Source organism: Bombina bombina, chromosome 2 (genome assembly GCF_027579735.1).
Source record: "Bombina bombina isolate aBomBom1 chromosome 2, aBomBom1.pri, whole genome shotgun sequence".
NCBI lineage: Eukaryota > Metazoa > Chordata > Amphibia > Anura > Bombinatoridae > Bombina > Bombina bombina.
This window is the reverse complement of record NC_069500.1, coordinates 1,130,557,582-1,130,579,526: the sequence shown is the minus strand read 5'-3', so window position 1 is coordinate 1,130,579,526 and position 21,945 is coordinate 1,130,557,582. Positions and strand designations below refer to the sequence as shown.

General features: G+C 35.9%; 1 protein-coding gene across 1 annotated transcript in view; it reads left to right on the top strand.

Annotated features, from left to right (window-relative positions):
- Positions 1-246: 246 nt before the first annotated feature.
- NAF1 (nuclear assembly factor 1 ribonucleoprotein) overlaps positions 247-21,945 on the top strand; it is a 108,953-nt gene continuing 87,254 nt past the window's right edge. The window contains exons 1-4 of the mRNA XM_053700232.1: positions 247-270; positions 5,309-5,567; positions 7,496-7,677; positions 19,229-19,376. Of these exons, the coding sequence (XP_053556207.1) occupies positions 5,328-5,567; positions 7,496-7,677; positions 19,229-19,376 (570 nt within the window). The 5' untranslated portion in view covers positions 247-270; positions 5,309-5,327. The remainder of the gene's footprint in view (positions 271-5,308; positions 5,568-7,495; positions 7,678-19,228; positions 19,377-21,945) is intronic.

Sequence of the window (21,945 nt, the reverse complement as noted above, 5' to 3'; positions counted from 1 at the left end):
ATATATATATATATATATATATATATATATATATATATATATATATATATATATATATATATATATATATATATATATATATATATATATATATATATATAAAAAAACAAACCCATCACACGTTAGAACTGTGCTTGTGCTATACCTCCTTAAATAAGAAAAAGCAATGCCGTGAAAGAGAGGAAGGGGAGGTGTAGAAGGTGGAAAGCTATTCATGAGATATCACAGCACAAGATAACCCGGAACTGGAATATATGGCAAGTGTTACTTGTGCGTACACGTGTGTGTGTTTGTTTTACACAACTCTTTATAAAAAAGTGTGTTCTTATTTTGATAGAAGTTGTTAATAGTTGTTTTGCGTATCTGTTTTTATAAAAGATTATATTTGTAAACGTGTTTCTCTCTTGCTTCTAGTGTTTAAACACTGATAATAACGGGGTGGGCAATTGGAGCTGCATGCTCGCTGAAGAAGCATGGTAACCTAGCGTGCAGTTGTGATACATTTTAGTACAGTGAATGCATATGCACTATAGCGTTATTATACTTTAGAAATGTGTGTGTGTGGCTATAATCGTGCAGATAGTCTGAATTAATTCCTTTATTTTCTACCCCTGTTAATGCAGGTAAACGCCATATTTCTCTTTGCAAAACTATACATTTTATATTTTTTTATTCATACCTAATTTTATCAGTGAGATCACAGTAGCAGCAGATAAAGGATAATATTTAAAGTCATTTAAGGGATTCCAATGTAACATAAATTGAATAAATAATAAACAATCAAACCTTTTAGTTTGGTAAAGCAATGTTTGTCAAACTTCCTTTCTTTTTTGTCTTCTGCTGTGCATTCATAAAATATATAAAAATACATTATAAGAATATGTTCTAGCAACAACGGCTGCTTTTTTTTTTATTATTAACAAACAAAAACGCACATACTAGCTAATAAAATGCATTACAAACTTACTTTATTACATTGGTGCAAATTTTTGTTTCCTGCTGTAATAGGAGTGGTTAAAGGACCAGTCAACAAAATCCACACACAACAAAAATAATAGTATTTAAGCCAACTTCACATGCAATCATCAGTCATTTAGCCAATATTTATTCATATAGACATAGGGGAAAATACAGCCAGTTATTACTCAAGTGGGGAAAGAAGTACCATGTTCCAGATATAGGTGGTGTTTAAAATATTAATTGAACAATTAATGTAGGCAGGGTGAATTTAATTATGGTTTTCTACATAAAGGTTTCCATTTTAGAAAAACATTTGATTATTTTTCCAGTTCCAGTAGAAATACATGTATAATTATGAAATTACTGGGATGGGAATTATCTCCAGTTCATTAGGTTAAAAAGGACAGTGTACACCAATTCTCATATAACTGCATGTAACCGACACTACTATAAAGTATGCACAAATACTGATCTAAAAATTCAGTATAAAACCTTTTAAAAACTTTCTTAGAAAGTCCCAGTTTAGCACTGTTGATGAGGTTAGACTGGGACACCCATTGAAATGGGCTGGAAAAGCAGTAGGAGCAGATTCCCTCCCCTCTTCCCTGCATATGAAAAGACAGATTTTACAAACAGGAGCAGCAGGAATCTGTAAACTTCAGTAAACATCTGATGCTTAAAGGGATAGTCTAGTCAAAAATAAACTTTTATGATTCAGATAGAGCATGGAATTTTAGGCAAGTTTCTAATTTACTCCTATTATCAATTTTTCTTTGTACTATTGGTATCTTATTTAAAAAAGCTGAAAAGTAAGCTTTGGAGAATGCCCATTTTTGGTTCAGCACCAGGGTAGCGCTTGCTGATTGGATGGCTACATTTAGATACCAATCAGCAAGCACTACCAGGTGCTGAACCAATAATGGGCCGGCTTTTAAGCTTTATATTCCAGAATTTTTAAATAAAGATACCAAGAAAACAAAGCAAAATTGATAATAGGAGTAAATTAGAAAGTTGCTTAAAATTCCATGCTCTCTCAATCATGAAAGTTTAATTTTGACTATAATATCCCTTTAAGAGATTGGTTAAAATTCTGAAAATCAGCACAATATTATTAACCTTTTGTCTGCATCGGAACAACGATCCGATGTAGACAAATTGAAATCGTGCACATGATCGTGAGATTTCAATGATGGGATTGGGTCAGGGGGCATCCCTATGAAGCTAGGCACGCCCTCCAGACTTTGATACCTTCCAGGAAGCACCGATGGCTTCAGGATAGCCAAACGGCGCAGATTTTCTATTCTGACCTAACTAAAGCCTGGCGCGGTTAGGACGAAATAGAATGCTGAAATGACGCTAAAAGGTTAAAAAATAAGCAAAGCTATACATTGTTACAAAAATATACCCAGATGGGCTATATAAATGGATCATCTATAAAAAAAAATATGATGCAAAGTAAAATCTAGAGTACAATGTCCCTTTTAATCATGCAAATTTGATTAAAATTTCAACTCTACTGTATTGGAAGGAGAAAAATAATCATTACTTTAATAATAGCAATTTAAATAGTTTTATTTAACTAAAACAATATTAATGTTTCACTTTCATTTTTAATTCTTGCCCTTCCCTCCTTCTATTCTATTGCACTCCAAACAAACTTCTATTCATTTCGCTTCTTGAAAGTTAGTAAGGGGTTGGTTCTGTGTACATAGAATTGCAGGGGAATTAATTAAAGGGACAGTAAAATTGCATGTTCTGTCCGAATCATGAGAGTTTAATTTTAAGAGACTGTAAAGTCAAACTTAAAGGGACAGTAAACCTAAAAAATAATGTTATATAATTCTGCACATAGTGCATAATTATATAACATATTAGCAGCAGCTTTATAAAACCTAATATTCCCTGTGAATGTTTATAAAAAAATGACTGTTTTCCAGACCTGCTCTCTGTGCTCTTCTGAGCGGGTCTGTTTTTTACACAGAGCGCATCTGGCCAGCTGTCTATTCACAGCCCGACCCGACCGCGCCATTATACTCAGTGCAGCTCGCTGCTGCTGTTAGACAGAGCAGGAGCAAGCTGCACTGAGTATAATGGCGCGATCGGGCTGTGAATAGACAGCTGGCCAGATGCGCTCTGTGTAAAAAAACAGACCCGCTCAGAAGAGCACAGAGAGCAGGTCTGGAAAACAGTCATTTTTTTTTTATAAACATTCACAGGGAATATTAGGTTTTATAAAGCTGCTGCTAATATAATGTCATATAATTATGCACTATGTGCAGAATTATATAACATTGTTTTTAGGTTTACTGGTCCTTTAAGTCGACTGGATAGAGCATGAAATTTGAAAACAACTTTGCAATTTACTTCTTTTATAAAGTTTGCTTAGCTCTAGGTGAGCTCAGGAGCATGCACGTGTCTTTCGCCACCTGGCAGTAGTGTTGCAACATTGTTTGCAACATAGTTACAAATACTGCAGCTTTTGACTGCTAAAGACACGTGCACGCTCCTGAACTCAACTAGGTTTAGATTTCAACAAAGAATACCAAGAGAACAAATCAAATTTGATAATAGAAGTAAATTGATACATTGTTTAAAATTGCATGCCCTATCTGAACCATGCAAGTGTAATTTTGATTTTAAACAACTTTCCAAAGTACTTCTATTATCTAATTTTCTCTGTCCTTTTGGTATACTTTTTTTTTTAAAAAGCATACCTAAGTAGGTTTAGGAGCAGCTTTTCTCTACTGGTGGTGGCTGCATATATATGCCTCTTGTCATTGGCCCAACCAAGGTTCAGCTAGCTCCCAGTAGTGAATTGCTGCTCCTTCAACAAAGGATACCAAGAGAATGAAACAATTGTTATAATTGAAGTAAATCTGAATGTCTCTTTAAAAAAACAAAAAGAACACAACCTTTTTTGAAATGTATACCATGATTTTGTTCATTAATGCTTTAAAAGTTCAATTATGGGTTTTCAGGTACAAAGGTTTTTGTGTCTCTTGACGTAAAAGCGAACGTGAAAAAGGCTGTAAAGTAACTTCTTGCCTGTAACATGCAGTGTTCTCCACAGAATTTGTTGCCAGCCGGGTAGCATTATGAAGTAGTCAGGTGGGGCAGTGTAATATTTTCTAATATTATATCCTTTCTAGATATCCAAGCACAAATTTAATTGCACAATTTAATATAAATGTATTAAAAATGAAGGTAAATGATGTCGATGTAGTATTTTATTATTTGTTACAAATCAATATGAGTTTCATTCATCAATATTTATAAATCTTATTGTTAACAAAGTTATCAGCTTTATAAATCAATTTCTGACAGTATACAAATTCAACCTGTGTTTTTTTTGTTTTGTTTTTTTAAGTCTCCGGTCACGTTTTTACATTGTCCAATTAAAAATCTGGCTGTTAGGCGGCCGTCACTTCACGTCATTCGCCACCTTGATAATATGCACATGCACTATCCTTTATTCTCCACATCTGAATACACACGCGCTCCTGTTTCGCGCATGCTTAATTGTATGCAGTTGGAATTACCAGAACTTGCCGAGTTGCGCATGCGGAGTGGAGGGTGAAATCGGGGAATAGCGCATGCACAGTTCAAAGGAGCATCATGAACGTGCTTTTAAGAGACGTATAGAGCGGGTGGGACTGCTCTATACGTCACAGACCAGAAAAGCAGGAAATAGAGATAGGGAGGAGTCACCATCGTAACGGTAGGCATTGATAAATGTATATAAAAGAAATAGTGAAAAAAAGTCAGCGATTAGCTTATGTAAAGAATGCATGGATGTCTTCAAAATGAAAAAACCTTCACTTTAATGATAATTTGGACAAAAAAAATATAACATTTTTAATATTAGCTCATTTTAGCTTAAAGGGACACTGTACCCAAAAATTTTCTTTCGTGATTCAGATTGAGCATGAAATTTTAAGCAAATTTCTAATTTACTCCTATTATCAATTTTTCTTCATTCTCTTGGTATCTTTATTTGAAATGCAAGAATCTAAGTTTAGATGCCGGCCCATTTTTGGTGAACAACCTGGGTTGTCCTTGCTGATTGTTGGATAAATTCACCCACCAATAAAAAAGTGCTGTCCAGAGTACCGAAACCAAAAAAAAGCTTAGATGCCTTCTTTTTCAAATAATGATAGCAATGAACGAAGAAAAATTTATAATATGAGTAAATTAGAAAGTTGCTTAAAATTGCATGCTCTTTCTGAATTACAAAAGAAAAAAATTGGGTTCAGTGTCCCTTTAATATTTGTCCTGGGGAGAACACTGCTTTATTTTTGTTAATGCACCATATTTTTTATTTATTAACATAGAATAACCTATTTTTCAGAAAGTTCATCACTTTCATTATGGATACTTTGGATGATTCAAAAGTTGCTCTGGAGATTGATAAGGTAGAAGACCGCAACATTATTTCCATTGTGACTGACACAAATTCTGCTGAGCAAGATTCAGGTTCTGGTCTTTGCATCAAAAGTGAAGATGATGCCGTATATACCCAGAAAGATTTGGTACCAAGAGCAGAATGCCTGGTCACAGTTTGTGACAAAATAAATGGGAATGACAGCATCACAGAAGCTAATGAAAAGGTACAAACATCACCAGATTTTGTTTAAGCTTGAAAGTAGAAACAAACCAATTAGAATTTTATATGTATTTAAAAGACTCAGTTACTACTTTTTAGAAGAGGATATTATGAGGTATACAATAAATCATGCTCTTCTTAACTAGGCATGTGCATTATTTAGGCTTTGTTATTCTTTGTGAGAGCCCATAAAATGGCAATGGTCTGTAGCATTCGGCTGTTTTCAGGTACTGGATATATTTGAGGAAACAAATGCAACACAGAAATATCTGTATGGGAACAGATGTTTGTGTGCTGCACTTTTTTTTTCTTAAAGGGACATAAAACCCCAAAATGTTCTTTAATTATTCAGATAGAACATACAATTTTTGACAACTTTCCAATTTACTTCTATTATGAATATTGCTTCATTCTCTTGGTATCATTTATTGAATGTGCAGCAATGCACTACTGGGGGCTCGCTGAGCACAGTGGTAAACCAAAGATTAGAGGTAAATATGTGCAGGCACCAATCAGAAGATAGCGCCTGAGGCGATCTAGTTATGCTCTTCAACAATTTATTATAAAGTATTTGACTTAAAGGGACATTAAACACCAGATGAAAATTGCTAAAATCGCATTTTTCCTATTAATAAAAATAAAATAATCACTGCTGTCTATTTAATCTGTTCCTCTTACCCCAAACTGTTGAAGAAGATTGTTTTGAAGTAGAGCATTTATCCAGTGGTTGATTCTACTATGTAAGCTGCCATATTGTAACCTACGTTACAGGGGCACAGTAGTCACATGCTCATTAAGCAGTCATGTGACACACACAGCATATTGTCTGTTACATATATTTTTAAAAGATCACATCTGTCTGCAGTGTGTGAAGATAAATGTTTGTCAGTCACAGTATAAATGTATTAGACTTTCCCATCTATTTATATACACATAATATGCAGCAAAATTTTAATAAAAGTCTTTATAAGTGATATGTTTATGTTTTTAACTCCCCCCACAGGTTTTTCTTCAAACTGCCCAAAAGATTTCTGCTTCTCAAGACCTGTCCTCCTGTTTATATAAAGCACTATGGGCTGACAATTGTACTGTGTCTCGGTAGAAATCTTCTGTACCAAGTATATGTGAGAGCTTCCCCCTCCCGGAGCTGCTTATAATGATTTGCAATCACAATAGTGTCTGAAGCCGTTTAATACAAACGGATTTGCTTAGAACATAAAACTTTTGGGCAGTTTGAAGAAAAAACTGTGGGGGGAGTTAAAAACATAAACATATCGCTTATTAAAATTTTGCTGCATATTATGTGTATATAAATAGATGGGAAAGTCTAATACATTTATACTCTGACAAAACAACATTTATCTTCACACACTGCAGACAGATGTGATCCTTTAAAATATATGTAACAGACAATATGCTGTGTCACATGACTGCTTCATGAGCATGTGACTACTGTGCCCCTGTAATGTACGCTACAATATGGCAGCTTACATACGAAATCAAGTTCTGGATCAACAATGTACTTCAAAACAATCTCCTTCAACAGTTGGGGAAAGAGGAACAGATTAAATAGACAGAAGTGATTATTTTATTTTTATTAATAAGAAAATTTAGTTTTTAGGGATTATTAAAAGACAGGTGTTGTGTCCCTTTTCAATCCTTATTTTTCTTTTTGTTTTGAGATATTTATGTAATGCTAGAATTTTTACATTTAGAAAAGCCAATGCATCTATATACAAAAATGTGCGCTTATCTCAGATATTTTCTAATGTTTAAATTACTATTTTAGTTCATAATCTTGTTTTGTTTATATATTTTTTTGCATTTGGATAATTTATTTTGGTTAATATTTTATTAATTGTGTCTTAAAATCTGCAGTTCTTGTTTTATATAAATGAAAAACTATTGAAGGTAACATTATTTCTTTTGCAGGTAGAAGATCAAAGGGAAGTGGCTACACAGTTAGGAAGTTTAACCTTTAAAACTGATACTATTGCTGACTCTGGCTTTGTGGGGGAAAATGGACAACTGAAAAGTGATTCTTTACAAATGTGTCTTACATTGGAAGAAGTTAATTCTGAGACTGCTTGTGAAGCTGATGACAGTTCTGAAAGGTTGGCTTTGTCTTAATTAAATATCAGTTGTTAGTTTTAATGACTACTCAAATAAAAAAAATACACAAGTAAAAATGTATTTAGCAGTAGTGACTGTCATGAGACATTGTGTATAATACTATATGAAGATAATAGTGACACTGAGGCTGTAGCTTTTGACCCCTTTCAGTGCAGGCCCTCTTATGAGAGCCTGTAAGACTGAGTTAAGATTTTTTTTTAACCTCTTCTACACTTCAGAGGTGGTTGGGTTAATTTATCCTGAACTAATTTGTCTGGGGTGATTGAAGAGAGCAGCGGACGAGGCTGCACCATTTACTTATGCAAACAGCTGAGGCATTTCTTCTGCTGCCCACTCGCCTAAATGTAAGGTGACAAGTTACCTAGCCTGGAGCCTTATCATGCAGGTAACATAATCTATGCTTGAGGATTTTGAGACCCAAATTTTGATATTGAAGGAAAGGTTTATGGAGAAAAATGATCCTTCACATATTATAGGAAGTAGTTATAGAAGAGCGAAATTGGATAACAGAGATGATTATTTCTTAAAATCGAATAAAAAGAATGACAATGAATATAGTAGTAAAGAGTATAATGCCCTATTTATTACCCAATATAACTGTCATCATAGTTTGATAAAACAAATCCTTATGAAACATTGGGGGATTTTGACTAAAGATCCTATTTTGGGAAGTTTAATAGGTTCAAAACCAAAGATAGTGTATAAAAGAGCACCTAATTTAAAGACCATGTTGGCCCCCAGCAAAATAGTGAAACATAGAAGGATTGAGAACCCTTTTACCATCAAGTCTAGATCATTAGCTCTAGGGTCCTATCGATGTGGAGTCAGTAGATGTAAGTTGTGCGCTTGTATCGCACACAAACAAGAGACATTTAAATCCAATGCAACCATTATTGGTCATATATCATGTGCTTCACACTTTGTCATATATCTATTATCATGTGTATGTGGGATACAGTATGTTGGTCGTACATGTAGGAGGCTCAGCATTAGATGGTCTGAGCATGTACTCAATATGGAAAATAATTACAAAAAACATAGTGTCCCCAGACACTGTAATTTGCAACATAATGGTGACATTAGATGTTTATCTATCATTCCAATCGAGTTTGTTCATAAGTCTCATCTCTATAATAGATTGTCTAGACTTAGTCAGAGAGAGACCTATTGGATCCATGTACTTAAGATTTAAACCCGCAGGATGTAGACTCTTAATATAGATTTGGCGGCCTTTCAATAACATAGGTTTAGATTTATATGTTTCTTTATGTATATATTTATCATCATTCTCTAGGGGTGATCGCTTAGAGCTGTGTATATATTTTATATATACTTATAATATTCTGAATATTATTATTTTTTATTTTTATATTCAGAATTGGTTAGTATTTAGAAGATGTAGGTCTTCCTCTTCTATCCTCATCTATCTGTATCACCTTGTCCATCTGGCCTATTAGTTAGTTCTGGGAGATAGTTTAGAATTGTATCATATCATCATAATATATCAATGTATTGTATATGGGGATATGTGTAGTAGCAATAAGTTGTATTATTGCATCTGTATATTTTCTTATCTATATATTCACATTCTGTAACATTCATCATTGATATTATGTTGTTTTTAGATTGAGTATTATTAGCACCTGCATTGTAATTTATAGAAGCATTTGTATATGTCATGGCACGTAGGAATTGCATTTATATACATCATGCAGTATTACAGCTGTTTGTGATATATATTATTTGACAGGTCAGTATCAATGAGCGAGACTACCACACGCCCCCCCCTTCTCCCCTCCTTTGGGGCTGACGGTAACTCCTACATATGATTGGATGGGTTATGTTTATTCACAGCCACACCTTTTAGGGATGCGTGTGTGGTTTGCCGTGCTTTGATTGGACCTTGGAGTAGTTATATTGTGCTTGAGGAGTAAGGTATTTTATACAGCCTGATGAAACGGCTAGTTTTTAGATGAGAAACGCGTTGCTGATTTTAACGGACTATTAATAAACTGTCTTTTATATTATATATTGCCTACTCCTTTATCTGGCTTTAACCTGTATGCCCTGTGTGGGTCACGTTCTAATAACCAATCTGTAACCGGCGCCCTACCACACTTTCCTGGTTTGCCGACTGTCATTACCTGATTGGCTCCTGTGGACCGGTTAACGCTCCTGGTTTCCTGATCCGCATAGTGTGTCCGTCAGGCGACTCTCAAAAGATCCGACCTTTTGTGTTCGGCACTATTGACTTGCTGCCGCTCTTGTGAGTACTTCTTTATAGGGGGGACCTCTGCTTGTGTTGTGCTGCTGCTCTTCAGACGTTATTGTCCTATTTAGCACCTGTCTGTTTCTGTCTTCCACATTAATTACCACTTCGTTTGTCTCTGTCGGGAGTGCCGCCGTCATCAGGGAGTTCGATTGGCCTATATCCAGCGCACCTCTCTGGGGCTTTTTGGCTCCGGTTATATCTTAACATAATCTATGTAGTGAACAAACTTAAAGGGACAGTGTACTAAAAAAATACACTGTAGTAGTTAAAGGGACACTAAACTCAATTTTTTTTTCTTTCGGGATTTAGATAGAGCAGGCAATTTTAAGCAATTTTCTAATTTACTCCTATTATCAAATTTTCTTAATTTTCTTGGAATCTTTATTTGAAAAGCAAGAATGTAAGTTTAGAAGCCGGCCTATTTTTGGTTAACAACCTGGGTTGTTTTTTGGTGATTGGTGGATAAATTTACGCACCAATAAACAAGTCCTGTCCAGAGGCTGAACCAACAATTGGCTGGCTCCTTAGCTTAGATGCCTTCCTTTTCAAATCAAGATCGCAAGAGAACAATTTTTTTTTTTATAATTGGAGTAAATTAGAAATTTGCCTAAAATTGCATGCTTTATCTGAATCACGAAAGAAAAAATATTTGGGTTCAGTGTCCCTTTAGGTCAAGCATTACATTTTGGTAAACTTAGCAATATATATTAATTACGTTTTGCAGCTAAAGCTTCTAAAACTGAGTAAAACCTTGATGTGTACTTAAACAGACAGGAAATCCCAAAATTTTCTTTCAAAATTCGGATAGAACATACATTTTTAAACAACTTTACAATTTACTTCCATTATCAAATTTTATGTGTTCTCTTGTTATGCTTTGCTGAAGGAACATCATTGCACTACTGGTAGGGATGGGCAAATGTTTCTAAAAATTTAAAACAAATTTTGATACGTTTGTTCGAATCGAATTTCAAATGTTTATATAACATTCTAACATCTTTTTTGGAATTTTCGTTTTCCATTCGTTCGAATAATAGAATGTTTAGCTATGTATTCATTCAATTTCGAAATGTTAATATTCAAATGTGACATTTGAATGTAAGATTCAAATTCAAAATAGTATTTCTAGTCTACCACTGTGTTTTAATAAATGTAATATTCGAATTTGAAATAGTATTTCTAGTCTAATACTTTGTTTTTTAAATGTAATATTCAAATGTGACATTCGAAATAGTATTTCTAGTTTACAAATGTGTTTAATAAATGTAATATTTGAATTCTACATTTGAATTCGAATGTCACATTCGAAATAGTATTTCTAGTATAATACTGTGTTTGATAAATGTAATATTCAAATGTGACAATCGAAATAGTATTTCTAGTTTACAATTGTGTTTTATAAATTTGACACTCGATTGTGACATTTGAAAACTGTAAATAACATTCGATAGAAAGTTGATAAGAATGTATTTTCTTAAAAATATTATTATGTAAATCGAATTTCTACAATAACATTCGTTCTAACATTCTAATTTGAATATAAACACGTTCTCCCATCTCTAACTACTGGCAGCAAGATGAACACATCTAGTCAGCTAATCACAAAAGGCAAATGTGTGCAGCCACCAATCAGCAGCAGCTCCCACTAGTGTAGGATATGTTTGTATTCTTTTTCAACAAGGGATACCAAGAGAACAATGCACATTTGAAAATAGAAGTGAATTAAAAAGCGTCTTAAAATGACATGCTCTATCTGAATAATGCAAGTTTAATTTTGACTTTCCTATCCTTTAACCCCTTAAGGACCAGCGACGTACCCTGTACGTCGCTGGCCTTTTTTTGGGACTTGATTGTTTTATAGCACGGTCTTGCCACCAGCGTTGAGACTGCTCTATTCCACAAAGCCTGCTGGAGGGAGTGCATTAATAGCGTGTTCTTGCTAGACTTGTGCTATTATGTCCTGAAAAAACCCTTAACGACCAGTGACATACAGGGTACATTGTGGTCATTAAGGGGTTAATGTTCACTTCTATCAGAGCTAGTGGTTTTTACTAGTTCAATACTATTTCGAATTCGAATGTAACATTCGAATATTATATTAATAAAACACAGTATTAGACTAGAAATACTATTTTGATTTCTAATGTTACATTCAAATTCGAATGTAGCATTCAAATTCGACTATTACATTTATTAAACACAGTTGTAGACTAGAAATACTATTTCAAATTCAAATGTGACATTCAAATTTTAATATTACATTTCGAATGTAACCAATAAATCTGAACTAATTCGGATTTAAATGCATTTGGATTAGTTTTGTTTCGTTGCTAGGGTAATTCGGAAATTCAAATTGATCCGAATCTCAGAATTCGGCCGAATTTCGTTTTTAGAATGAAACAAAACGCATATGTCTAGTTTTTACACTCCCTAACTAGCTGCCAGGGTGTCACTGGCCGATATTGTTGCGTGATGCTGGCTGTGATCTATGTAATGTTAACAGCTGAGCTGTGATCAAGATGTTTTATTTTCTAAATTCATAAGAGCAGCACAGAAACAAAGTTAGTACCTAAAATAAGACAGCCCTGCCGTGTGTCTGCCACGGTAATACTGCTGAGCTGTCTTATCATTTCTAGAGGTGTGCACGGCCAAAAATTCTGTTTGGCCGAATCTTTGGTAACGAATATTTAAAAAAAAATTAAATATTGCTCTGCTAGTCGGTATTTATGTAGTTTTAAATTAAACAAATACTAAACGTTTGTGGAACATTTATATTTGTTTTAGATAAACACATGTAAATGTTCCTTTGGTACAGGTGAAAAAGTTCACCTGTAACATTAAATACTTACCTTTAGCGCACTTCAGAGCTGCGCGATTCCCTGCCCTTCTTCACAGAGCCCTGGGGTTAGCACAGCTCTCCAGCACACTACAGGTAAGTAAAGCAGCACAACAAAGGGCGCTTTCTAGTGCAGACAATGGTGGCAAAGCTTCCCACCAATGTGTGAAATAAATAGTTCTTGTCACAATGACATTGTGCTATAAGAGCGTGCTGGGGTATCGGTGTCCCAGCTCACTGTGCTTGGCAATCTCCTTGAAAAATATTTTAACCCCCTAAAGTAATTTGAAGGAAACAAATGAATACTTCTGTATTTCATTAGTATTTATTTGTTTTCTTCAACGACCAACAACGTGCAGGGTACGTCCTCCAAAAAAATACACTTAACGAATGAGGACATACCCTGCACGTCATCCTGATCGCTTTCAGACGCTTTCCAGTTATTGCAGTGATGCCTCGATATCGAGGCATCCTGCAATAACCTTTCATAGAGAGAGCCACTCTGTGGCCCTCTGCACCGGACATCGATGGCAGTAATCGTTGGTGGGTGGGAGGCAGGTGGGCGGCCATCGATGGCTTCTATGATGCAGAGAGGTGGCGGGGTAGCTGAGGGCGCGCGCTTTCACGAGAGGCCGGGACGTGCACGGGGGGGGGGGGCGGGAGGGAACCACTACACTACAGAAAACATTTGTAAGATAAGTGGGAGAGAGGGGGGAGGGAAATAAAAAGGATCTAAGGGATCTGGGAGGGGTGGGGGGGGGGGTGGTCTTTGGGGGCGGGGAAAGCTACACTACAAAAAAAAATATATATTTTTTTTGTAAACTGGGTTCTGGCAGACAGCTGCCAGTACCTAAGATGGCTCCTAATAAGTTAGAGGAGGAGGGTTAGATAGCTGTTTTGTGGGGGGGGGATCAGGGAGGTTGGGTGCTAAGGGGGGATCCTACACATAAGCATATGCTTAAAAAATTAAGTTTTTATTTTAGTACTGGCAGACTTTCTGCCAGTACTTAAGATGGCGGGGACAATTGTGGGGTGGGGGAGGGAAGAGAACTGTTTGAGAGGGATGAGGGGAAGGGATGTGTCAGGTGGGAGGCTGATCTCTACACTAAAGCTAAAATTAACCCTGCAAGCTCCCTACAAGCTACCTAATTAACCCCTTCACTGCTGGGCATAATACACATGTGATGCACAGTGGCATTTAGCGGCCTTCTAATTACCAAAAAGCAACCCCAAAGCCATACATGTCTGCTATTTCTGAACAAAGGGCATCCCAGAGAAGCATTAAAGGGACACTGTACCCAAAAAATTTCTTTCGTGATTCAGATTGAGCATGAAATTTTAAGCAACTTTCTAATTTACTCCTATTAAATTTTCTTCATTCTCTTGGTATCTTTATTTGAAATGCAAGAATGTAAGTTTAGATGCCGGCCCATTTTTGGTGAACAACCTGGGTTGTCCTTGCTGATTGGTGGTTAAATTCATCCACCAATAAAAAAAGTACTGTCCAGAGTACTGAAACCAAAAAAAAGCTTAGATACCTTCTTTTTCAAATAATGATAGCAAGAGAATGAAGAAAAATTGATAATAGGAGTAAATTAGAAAGTTGCTTAAAATTGCATGCTTTCTGAATTACAAAAGAAAAAAATTGGGTTCAATGTCCCTTTAACCATTTGTGCCATAATTGCACAAGCTGTTTGTAAATAATTTAGTTGAGAAACCTAAAGTTTGTGAAAAAATTTCTGAAAAAGTGAACAATTTTTTATTTGATCGCATTTGGCGGTGAAATGGTGGCATGCAATATACCAAAATGGGCCTAGATCAATACATTGGGTTGTCTTCTAAAAAAATATATATATATCCATGTCGAGGGATATTCAGGGATTCCTGAAAAATATCAGTGTCCCAATGTAACTATCGCTAATTTTGGAAAAAAAGTGGTTTGGAAATAGCAAAGTGCTACTTGTATTTATTGCCCTATAACTTGCATTTTTCCATTTTTTTTCTTCATATTTTATAATTTTTTATAGTAAATTATAAGATATGATGAAAATAATGGTATCTTTAGAAATTCCATTTAATGGCAATAAAAACGGTAAATAATATGTGTGGGTACATAAAAAGTAGCTCTGTCTCTCCTTTTTGTCTAATTTTTAACCGCTTACCTAGGTTTATTTAATGACCTGTTGGTATACTAATACCTATACCAGTCTCTCAGCCTTCAATCTTAGCCTTATTGTTAAACGTAATATAGCCCTTGGATTGTAAGGGTTTAGTATATTTTTGCTTAATATATAGATTGTTGGCTGTCAGAAAATATAGCAGATACTTACTTCAGCATCTTGATATTTATAATTTACCTGATTCAAGTGGTTTTAATTCTTTTTGCTCTAGCTATTGTATGCATGTGGATGTGTGTTCCTAGTTTAAGCAGTAAAATATAGAATGAATGAATGTGATGGAACTTTTTAACTGACATTTTTCTATGTAATCCACTATATTAGATGCAGAGTGTATTGTCAATTCGTATTTGTGGACTTTATTTCTATATACTATATTGTATTCTCTTCTACAATTAGTTAAACTAGGTGTTTGGTTCTGCCTAAACTAAGACTCCACACCAGGCATTGCTCTCTAATAATACTATTAAGAATCTATGTATTCAGCATATAAATAGTTATATTTAGACAATTCCTGTAACTATATAACTCTGTCACCCCCAATCCTCTAACGTTCTAAAATGTGTGTGTACAGTAAATGAGTAAGAGGAAAATTACAGCTAAACACAAACACCGCAAAAATGTAAAAATAGCCCTGGTCCCAAACGGACAGAAAATGGAAAAGTGCTGTGGTCATTAAGGGGTTACATTTCAGTGTGCATTCGTTCTGATATTTGTTTTTGTGAAAACGATAATTTGCATTGCACGTCTACTAATTTCCCTGTACAAGCAAGCTTCTACAGAGCTGAAAATGTAACTTTTCACACACTACTCTGTGAATTATGATCCTGGCTGAGATCATTTTACAGAGCAGAGTGTGAGAAGTTACATTTTCAGCTTGCTACATTATTGCCGTGGTAACCGGTGAAGGAAATAGCACTTGAGGCAACCATGGCTGTCTGATTTTTAGCTAATAACTTTGAGCTACTCTTATGATTTTAGAAAATAAAACGTCTTGTTCACAGCTTAGCTGTTCACATTACATAGATCACAGCCAGCATCAGAGAACCATGTCGGCCAGTGACTCCCTAGCAGTTAGTTTAGGAGTCTAAGAAAACCCCTAGCTCTGCTAGAAGTGAATATTACGTACATATACGTAAAGCACTGAATACACTCCAAGGTTTTTCTCAGTTTAAGAAAATTTAGCTGCCAAATTTGTAATTAATATATATTGCAAAGTTTATCAACATGTAATGCTTGATTTTAACCACTACGCTTTTGTTTTTGAGTACACTGTTCCTTTAAAGGATTACTAACTTTTGAATTTTAAACGTTAAATTCAACAAACGTTTTGATAATAAAGTATAATAGCAATGTAATTTACCTTATCAATCTTTAAAACGAAGCCCCCTTTTTCTATAAAATTATATTTTATTTTATTACGATGACATCACGTCATCCAGCCCACAAATGTGGGCCGTCTAATGGCTAAGCAAACCGCCAATCGTATCACTGGTTTTTACATGTAATTTAAATAACTTATCTCCCTTAAACGCATGCGCAATACAATATACTTCCTATCGCATGCGCATATTGCGGCAATCAAGCCGAGAGCATAGCGGAACATATAAAATGTGAGGTTGCGCCAACTCGCGCATGCGCTATGCGTCCAAATGTCGCCATCTTACAACTGCAGTTGTCAGCACGGATTGGGAATCCGTAACGGCTGACATAGAAGTGGGTTTGGAAAAATTTATTATTTAAAACATTTATATTTTAAAAACGCTACTTATTTAATACAGAATGAATATTAGAATATTTTTTATTTATATGTATACTTGAATTTGATTGGCATTTGATTTCTGACTACAGTTTCCCTTTAAACTTGATATATTTCTGCAAATTGTAATGCAGTTTTTATTTACTAAAAGATACAATATACAGTGCTAGATGGAAAATAACACTTAAATGTAACAACAAGAACTAATACTCTCCTTTTAGATAAGACCGCAGCCTTCTTACAGTCTCTCCTCTGTTATTGTTTATTTACTGAATTTAACTGATATAAAATAAATGTTCAGTTAATCCACTAGTGATGCTGGAAGCTCTCATTGACTCAGTTATAGTCTTGTCAAAATTAAACTTTCATGATTCAGATAGAGCATGCAATTTTAAGCAGTTTTTTCATTTACTCCTATTATCAATTGTCTGTGTTCTCTTGGTATCTTTATTTGAAAAACCATGAATGTAAGCTTAGGATCCAGCCCATTTTTGGTTCAGTACTTGGGTAGTGCTTGCTGATTGGTGTCTAAATGTAGCCACCAATCAGCAAGCACTACCCAGGTGCTGAATTATTAAGGAAAACAATTGTTTCATATCCTTTTAAGATCATTCACTGCAGATGTTTTTGTTAATTAGGCTCCTCCAAGTAAGACAATTAATGTGTGGGGTTTGGCTATTGGAAAAAAAAAAGTAGCAAAGTAAATAATGTTTTAATAATCCAAAATAAAATAATCAAACTCACCTTATAATATATTAATTTACCAGTATGTGACCTGTGTTCATTTATTTCAAATACAAAGTTCCTGCAAGACATTGATCTTTCCCATAACTGCCAGATGTTTATCTTGCCAGTTATTAAAGGGATAGTAAACCATTTAAAGGGACAGTCTAGTCAAAAATAAACTTTCATGATTCAGATAGGGCATGTCAAAAAAAAAAAAAAGGTATAGTTTATGCTTAGATTTTAGTAAATAAAATTTAAAATGGTTAAGCGACTACTGTTGTTACTGTGATCATCTTACTAAATTGTCATGAAGGATAGCAACATGTAATGTAGGCTGTTGGGGATTATAATCCAGATTAGAGACGGCCCTGTTGTACAGTAAAGAAATAAAAACACTTTTTTTTTTCTTGCAAAGTGTTCACTGTTACCACAATGATCATCTGACAACACACAAAATTCATATTTTTTTTTTTTTTTTTTGAGAGAGGGACTTGTCTACTAGAAAATAAACTTTATTAGGGCTCTCTAGATATACCAGATTTATTTTATTTCACATATAATGACCCATTCCCAAGCAAATCCCCATGTGTTTTTTATTGTATTTTTAAAAATATCTGTTGTGTGAGCAGGCGGTTCTCCTTTAAATGAGGGGTCTTGAAGGTTTGTAGCTGCTAAGGGAGCTGAGATTGAGGGATTTGAAGAAAGACACCCCCCCCCATCCAGCTCCCTTGCCGCTGCACCATACTTCCCGGTTCTGCACACTTTCTGACATCACCAAGGATCCCCATGAAACCCTGGGAGTGCCTCTCACCAACGACCCCCAGCCTGTAGTGCAGGTGATCGCAGAAAACAGCGTTTGATTGGCGATCATCCTGAATGATGCAAAGGGCTTGCCATGAGCCCACAGGTCTTGATGTGCATGCAAAGCATAGCTCTTCATGCACACCTAAGGGGTTAAACCAATGAAGTTCATGGCTTTAGTGCATTTGAGTTAACCTGTCAGCTTTATATATTTATAAAAAAAATTTAATCCAGGTGCTTTTTTTTTTTTCTTGTTTTCAGACGAGCCTTTTTGTATACAAATATAGGTGGAATAATCTAAAGCAAATTCTAGTAGCAGGGATAACATTCTAGGAGCCATAGTTGAAGGGTTTCTCAAACTTCTGATTTAAGAAATTTAAGTTTAAGCAAAAAAAAATGTTTTTGTCTTCTGTGAGTTTGAATTCTAGATATGGGATGTGTATATTAGATATGTGCATTCGGATACTTCATTAGTACCTGAATGCAGGAGATGACGGCTTCTTTCAGATTTCTCCACTTCACTAAGATCTGGATTTGCACAGATCTTAGTGTGTTGCACTTTCACAAGAAGAAATCCCGCTCTGAAAAGAGCCGAATGCACATATCTATTGTGTATATAGAACCATTAGAATTTTGCAGACATTCTCTTGTTTTTTTTTTGTCCATACAGATGTTAGTTTATTTATTACATTTTAGGGACTGATGCAATATGAACACATGTAATTTGTGAATATATTATAAAATCATCTTAAACCTACAGTTTAGACATACTGATCCAGGATAAGCACTAAAGCTATTTATCTGATTTTTTATGGACACATAACCAAATAGTTTCTGTCTTGCACAGTCAGGAAGCATCTCACTAGGTTTCTGTCTTGCACAGTCAGGAATCATCTCACTAGGTTTCTGTCTGTTTTTTTTATTTTATCATGTTTACATAAATATATTATATTTATTACAGTGACACAGACTCTGATTCATCTTCCTCTTCATCGTCATCCTCCTCTTCTTCAATGTCCTTACCTTTGGTGATTCAAGAAGATGATGAAGATGAATTAGTGCAAAACAAAGAAGTTGTTTTGAAGACTAGGGACGAGGTTCTTCTCAATGTAAGTATCTTTGTCTTGGCAAACCAATAAAATGTAAAATCTGATGTTTATATATTAATTTAAAGCTGAGCTGGCGAAAAAAATATCACTGTTTTCTCCAACATTGGTGTGTCCGGTCCACAGCGTCATCCTTACTTGTGGGAATTTTCTCTTCCCCAACAGGAAATGGCAAAGAGCACAGCAAAAGCTGCCCATATAGCCCCTCCTCAGGCTCCGCCCCCCAGTCATTCTCTTTGCCGCTCTGAACAAGTAGCATCTCCACGGAGATGGTGAAGAGTATGTAGTTTTTTATTCTTCTATCAAGAGTTTGTTATTTTAAAATAGTGCCGGTTTGTACTATTTACTCTAAAACAGAAAAGGATGAAGAGTTCTGTTTAAAAGAGAGTATGATTTTAACAGCAGTAACTAAAATCAATTGCTGTTCCCACACAGGACTGTTGAGCCCAGAGAACTTCAGTTGGGGGGAACAGTTTGCAGACTTTTCTGCTCAAGGTATGACTAGTCCATTTTCTAACAAGACTGTGTAATGCTAGAAGACTGTCATTTTCCCTCTTTGGGATCGGTAAGCCATTTTCTTAGACTCATAACAGAATGAAGGCTTATTAATGGGCTATATACTGGTTGACACTCTGGTGGGCTAAATCGATTGCTTTATTTATATGAGGTTTGAAGTGTTTTTCAAAACCTGAGAATTGGGGAACGTTTTTAGGCGCCAGGCAGTAGTTTAGACACCTTCCCAGTCAGGAAGGGCCTTTCACTCTAGTAGGCAGAGCCTCATTTTCGCGCCATAATTGCACAGTTTCTTTTGGATGCAGTGCATGCAGCTTCATGTGAGAGGGTCTGGTGGCCATTAAAAACGTTCCTGGAAGGCTTATTTTGGTGTCGAATAACCCCCAAGGACAGGTGAAGCCGCAGCAAACGCTGTGGCTGGGACTGTAGTGGTTTTAAAGTTGCTAATTGATTAAACAGCTCCGGTTTCATCATTTAAGGGGTTACAATCTTGAAAATTGGGGTGCAATACTTTTAAGGCATTAAGACACTAGGGTGCAAATTTTGTAAAGATTGGATATTTCCTTCATAGATTTTCACATATCCAGAAATAAAGTGTACTCTTTAAAATTTAAAGAGACAGTAACGGTTTTGTTTAAAAACGTTTTCTTTTTGCATTAATAGCCTGTATAAGCCTGTCTAACATGTCTGTACCTTCAGATAGATCATGTTCTGTATGTATGGAGGCCAAGGTGGTCCCCCCTTCTAATGCATGTGATAATTGTGCCATGGCGTCCAGACAAAGTAAGGACAGTACTGTCGCATTTAATAAGGTTGCCCAAGATGATTCCTCAAATGAAGGTAGTGGGGATAGTTCTTCATCCTCTCCTTCTGTGTCAATACCAGTTATGCCCGCGCAGGCGATTCCTAGTACATCTAGCGCGCCAATGCTTGTTACTATGCAACAATTAACGGCTGTAATGGATAATTCTATAGCTAATATTTTATCCAAAATGCCAGCATTTCAAAGAAAGCGTGATTGCTCAGTTTTAAATTCAGTAGAGCAAGAGTGCGCTGACGATAATTTATCTGTCATACCCTCACACCAGTCAGAATTGGCAGTGAGGGAGGTTTTGTCAGAGGGAGAAATTTCTGACTCAGGAAGATTTTCTCAACAGGCAGAACCTGATGTTGTGACGTTTAAATTTAAGTTAGAGCATCTCCGCGCCTTACTTAAGGAGGTACTAACTACGCTGGATGATTGTGACTCTTTGGTCATTCCAGAAAAATTGTGCAAAATGGACAAATTCCTTGAGGTCCCGGTGCACCCCGATGCCTTTCCGATACCTAAAAGGGTGGCGGACATAGTGACTAAGGAGTGGGAGAAACCAGGCATACCTTTTGTCCCACCTCCTATATTTAAGAAAATGTTCCCCATGGTCGACCCAAGGAAGGACACATGGCAAACAGTCCCTAAGGTTGAGGGGGGCAGTTTCTACACTAGCCAAACGCACGACTATTCCCATTGAGGACAATTGTGCTTTCAAAGATCCTATGGATAAAAAATTGGAGGGTTTGCTTAAAAAGATTTTTGTTCAGCAAGGTTTCCTCCTCCAACCAATTTCGTGCATTATTCCTGTCACTACGGCGGCGTGTTTTTGGTTTGATGAACTAGAAAAGTCGCTCAACAAGGAGACTCCATATGAGGAAGTCATGGACAGAATTCACGCACTTAAGTTAGCTAATTCCTTTATTTTAGATGCCGCTTTGCAATTGGCGAGATTAGCGGCGAAAAATTCAGGGTTTGCAATTGTGGCGTGCAGAGCGCTCTGGCTAAAATCTTGGTCGGCGGATGTATCTTCCAAGACAAAATGGCTTAATATCCCTTTCAAAGGTAAGACCCTTTTTGGGCCAGAATTGAAAGAGATTATTTCAGACATCACTGGGGGGAAGGGCCATGCCCTCCCACAGGATAGGCCTTTTAAGGCTAAGAATAAGTCCAATTTTTGTTCCTTTCGTAATTTCAGGAATGGACCGGCTTCTAACTCTGCAGCCTCTAGACAAGAGGGTAACTCTTCCC